Source organism: Triticum dicoccoides, chromosome 7A (assembly GCF_002162155.2).
Source record: "Triticum dicoccoides isolate Atlit2015 ecotype Zavitan chromosome 7A, WEW_v2.0, whole genome shotgun sequence".
Taxonomy (NCBI): domain Eukaryota; kingdom Viridiplantae; phylum Streptophyta; class Magnoliopsida; order Poales; family Poaceae; genus Triticum; species Triticum dicoccoides.
Window position 1 is genome coordinate 32671168 of NC_041392.1, and position 5221 is coordinate 32676388.

General features: G+C 49.5%; 1 protein-coding gene across 1 annotated transcript; it reads right to left on the reverse strand.

Moving 5' to 3' along the window:
- Positions 1-1576: 1576 nt before the first annotated feature.
- Positions 1577-2731, reverse strand: LOC119332663 (histone H1-like). The gene is made up of 2 exons (XM_037605824.1): positions 2369-2731; positions 1577-2282 (listed from the first exon to the last, which is right to left on the reverse strand). The coding sequence occupies exons 1-2, from the start codon at positions 2618-2620 to the stop codon at positions 1896-1898; spliced, it is 639 nt and encodes a 212-aa protein (XP_037461721.1). The 5' UTR covers positions 2621-2731; the 3' UTR covers positions 1577-1895.
- Between the last annotated feature and the right edge of the window lie 2490 nt (positions 2732-5221).

The following is a 5221-nucleotide window of genomic DNA, read 5'->3' on the forward strand; positions in this document are numbered from 1 at the left end:
CTCGCGTGACGGCTACAGTATTTGCCCGGGCCAGTAGCCCCGCGCTATAGGTGAGACCTGGTTCGACTCGGGGAGAAATAGCATTTGCGAAGGACGTCGATAAGTGCCACACGTGTGGTTTTTAGGGAGTCTGTTTATATATTTTGTGTGGTGTATAAGAGAAACAGCCCACACATTTACGTGTGGGCAAAACAAGTAATGTCCACACACCTCTTTTCTTTCCTCCTGATCTCTCTCACACGCATGCGTGTGGGCGAAATAGATACCCCCCACACGCCTTGTATGTCAGGCCTGGTATCTCGTGGTCCCGCATGTCCCGTGTGACAGTCATCGCGCGTCCCGCAGTTGCCATGATGCAGACCCTCGTTCATATACGTTTAACTGTAGTTGCCATGTCGCTGAACTTCGGTTGCCATGTCGGACAACTACAATTGGCATGGTTGCTCAACTGCAGTTGCCATGTATGATCTGGTCTACTGCAGTTGCCATGATTTTAAAAACTTTAGGAGTTGTCACCCACTAACACTAGGCAGTTGCCGTGTAGCACTAAAAAAGACATGGCAAAAGAATATGTTCAGGTAAAAAAGAGTGTTGTCGTGTGTTCATAAGCACGCTAGGGCAGTTGCTGTGTAAAGAGAAAGAGTGCCATTTACTTACGTGCACGCTAAGGCAGTTGCCATGTATCATGCAAAAACACATGGCAACTAAAGAGAGTTGTGTAAAAAAAAGTTGTCATCTGCTTACAAGCAAAGCTAGGGCAGTTGCCATATACCCTGCAGAAACACATGGTAACCACCTACTTGTGGTGTAGGCGAGAAGACGGGCATGTGGACAAAGTAATAAACGCCCATATACCAGCCCCCTTTACATGCGTGAAAACTGATGTGTGGGCAAATTGTTAAACGCCCACACACCAGCCTCCCATATGGTGAAAAAGAACGTATGGGCGACCGGATGAATGCCCACACACCAGCTTAGTCCTACGTGACACACAAAAACTGCTAGAATGCATCATGCAGAATTGATTGGGCGAGGATCTATGCGTATGGGCGAGTTGCCAGACGCCCACGCGTATGGGCATTAGTGTGTTTTCGTTTGCGAATCTAACCCCAATCATAACCTGCCAGCTATCTAATTAGCTAAGATTACGTTAAACCCCAATCATAACCTGCCAGCTATCTAATTAGCTAATCTAACCCCAATCATAACCTGCCAGCTATCTAATTAGCTAAGATTACGTTAAACCCCAATCATAACCTGCCAGCTATCTAATTAGCTAAGAACCATTTGTAGGTGTAGCATTACCGGTTTGCGAATTTCCTCTGCAACAACAAAAAAAAGCATTTGCGAACTGAAAGGGGCAAGCATTGAAAGAAAGAGCCTGATCAGAGTTGAGAACCAAATTTCAAGCAAAGGGGCAACATCAAAATAGGAGGAGTTTGTCCAACAAGCACCCACAGAGACAGTGGGTTTTAGAAAATTTTGCGTTGGATGGCTTGCTTCCCGGAGCGAGCGAGTAAGAGAGCCATCATATCAAGGGCCTTGATATCTATGATTTTTACGTGCGAGAACAGAGTGGCATATCTAGAACTTTCATCTCCCAAAGTGCACCATCTACCTAAGCCAGCGATACAAATCGAAGCCAGAAACCGCAGAGGGGAGGAGCAGAGCAGGATCACAACACAGAGACGAGTGGTACAAGCATCAGTCTCACAGCCACATCCACCGTCTTCTCCTTCCTCGGATCGACACCGGAACACAGTCACGGCGCCATTATTGCCGGCAACGCACGCACACACGGATCGAACGTGCCAGGGGACACTACTGTCCACTACCGAGATATGTCCACTACCGAGATATGTACAGGGGACACGGCATCGCCGGCGGCCGCCGCATCAGGCGCTGGCCTTGTTGGCCTTCCTGCCGCGGATCGACTTTGGCTGCTTCGGCTTCGGCTTCGCCGTCGGCGGTCCCGCCTTCTTCGCCCTCTTCTGGCGCGCCGGCGCCGGCGCCGCCTTCTTCGACGCGGCCTTCTTGGTGGTGGCCGTCCTCTTCTTGGACTTGGGCGCCGCCTTCTTCTCCTCGGCCGGGGTGAGGCGGAAGGAGGCCTTGACCCGGACGAGCCGGCCCTTGGCGGCGAAGCCCCGGAGCTGCGCGCCCAGCACCTTGCGGTAGTTGCCCGGGAGCGCCTCGCCGTGCCGCTCCCCCACGCGCTTGGCGATCGCGTACGCGCTCGCCCCCGCCTTCCCGTCGGCCGCCGCCATGATCGCCTCCTTGATCATCTTCACACAGAAAGATCATTTCAAAACTCAACACAAAGACTGAATTCCTCCCGTACCTTAATCACATCAGGACAGAGTTCGCTCACCTCGAAGTATGGCGGGTGGTGCGGCCCCGCCGACCGGGGCTTCCTGCTCCTCGGCTTCTTCTCCGTCTCCTTGCCCTGCTCCCCTTGCTCCTCCTCCGCCTTCTTCGCCTCCCCGCCGGCGACCTCCATCTCCTCCCCGCCCGCACCCGCCTCCTTCACCTCATCAACCTTCTCCGGCGTAGCAACCGCCTCCGCCTTTTCGCCGGCTCCGACCACCGCCGCAGCAGCAACCTCCTCCGTCAAGGTCGCCATCGAAGGAAGCAGAGCACCTCCCCTCCTTTTCTTTTTTCTTGGAGAAAACCAGAGCAGCTTCTAGCGAGTGGTGACCGGTGAAGCGGAACTCAGAGCTGTGGCGAGGTGCCGGTCTGAGGCCCGCGCTTTATACCGGCCGGCGGGGCGCTGCCATTGGCCGGCCAGCCCCGCGGCCGGATCGCGATCCGTGGGGCGCGAGATCGCAGGCGTACGCGTGCCGTCGCCGCGCGACGCGTGTGCCTCTTCTCGGATGTTCGTCGCCGGGCGTGTGCTTGTGTGTTTTCCGGTGGGTTCGCGCAGGTGCGTGCGTGCGTGTGCCGCCGTCCGTCTGCTGTGCGTGTCCACGATCGTGCCACCTGGCTCGGCTCGTTCGACTTGGCGATGGGTGATGTAAGGTGAGTTCGCTGACACGTCCCAGTTCGTTGTAATGACGCGTCGTTTGCCACAAAGCCAGCCTTAAGGGTGGGTCCACCTCGCGAGGAAAACACGGAGAGGCGATTGCCACGCGATCGGCTCGAGCGCAAGCGGTGGTGGTGAGGTTTAAGATTGTCATCTGCCTCTCGAATTTCTGACTCGTTGGCAAGTCTCCATGCAAAGATCATTGTATTTTTGAAGGACTCAACGCTAAAATACTTCGTCGTGTTCACCCTTGCAACAGCTAGCCACCGGGCAGCTCCTACACTTACGGACTACAACCTACGGACTGCTCTTACGGACATACATGTCCTTCTCACGCTAAACTCTTTCCTCCTGATTTCCAGCGGGAGCCCCAACATGACCCAATAGGATCCATCAGCCCGTAATATTAATCCGTAACTTTCAGCCCGTAACTGTAGCAAAGCTTCTTCGACAGCTCCGCGGTCTCCTCATCGCCAACAATCACGTCATCCATCTCTGTTTCCTTGAGTTTCATGTTCCTCATTGCCGATTCCAGGTCGATTGAATTCTTCCCCTTCCTTCTTCCTGCACTAGTGCTGCCCCCTCCATTGGATGGAGTTGCCCCTGCCATGGCTACGACCGAAACCCTAGATCACCACACCGCGCCGAGGCCGGGTGGAAGGACAAGCCGACCCCTTAGTCAGCCCAAGCGCTGGCGTAGGATGGGTGGGTTGCGCGGACAGGTTACCGGAGACCTCAACAGCGACAACATCGCCGGAGTAGAGAAACCCTTGTCGCCTCTGCGGCTAGGGTAGTACGCCCTGGAGGCTGCATACATCTTTCCCTAATAATAAAGCATGGATTAATTTTTATTTATGGGCCATCAGCCGGCGTGTACGTCCTTTTTTCTGTCCTTCGCAGCCGGCGCACTGACTGGGTCGACCCGCTGTCACGTGAAAACAATCAAAATTTCAAACTATTGAACTTCAACATATAATTACGAAATCCAGGTTATAAGAACCATATAACATGACGAGATCTAAATAGTCAAAAATTCACTGGAAAAGAAATGCTCCCGTGCAAGGGATCGAACCCTTCACTACAGATTTTGTGAGTGTTCGATGTTCACCACACGACATGATGACCTTGGTCTTTATCCTAATAACTAGCGGAGTAGCCCGCGCATTTGCGCAGCTAGATTTGTGATGCATTGTCCACATAAGTAATATCGATTTCCTTTTATACTGAATTGACTTTTCCCTTTATTGTTCTTTATGCTTTTCTAGTATTGTAGTGAGATACTGAATGTAATACTAGTAGAATGCCCGTGCGTTGCCACGGGCTTTTGAAATATTTGCTAGAGAAAGATAATCACAGTGAAAGTAAAAACCTTGTGGGATAACAATTGTATTTAACCTTTTAGGTTTGTTGTGGGATATCATTGCTTGCACATCGTTTTGCTATATACAACTTGGTGAGTTTTTCCCCTTTCAACAACGTTGCCCCAGGAACCTTGTAAATGAGTTGTGTTTGAACGTCGACAAGATCCATCCCCATCTCTCTGATACCCTGCAAAATTAAACATGTATAGAAATATACCATTTGAGTATTACCTCATGTGCAACATACATACAAAGAAGAACAATCCTATGTCACTCGGCAGTTTTAAAGCAACATCCAAATCCAACAATTTTTTATATGACCTACAAAGGTACTGTAATAGAAACAAATGTTAGAATTTTGTTATGATGATGGTATGGAAAATATATATTCACTGGTCATTTGCTAGAAATGAGCAGTGCCCGATTTAAACTGAGTGAGATGCAGAGTGCTTTGTAGTAAAGTCAGTGGCATCCCAGTTTTAATAAATTGTAGGCTCACCTCCAAATAACATGTTGATGATTATTATCCGAAATCTCTACTATTTAGGATATGGTATACTGCGATCACATAAAAAATGTTGCGATTCTCTAGGAGCAAACAACCAATTTTCTCTTTATATATAAATAAGCAGTCATCCGAAATTTCTTGGACCATTTTAATTTATTTATACAAGATAAGGAAAATTGTCCAACGAAAGATAAAAACATGCAAGCAATCCAACATAAACCAAGTATATTTTATTTCTTCTCTCAAAATTGTGTTTTTTGTGTGATATTCTGAATATATCAAATAATTATAAAAAATCTTTATTTCTATAATCCATGTTCAATTAATATATTT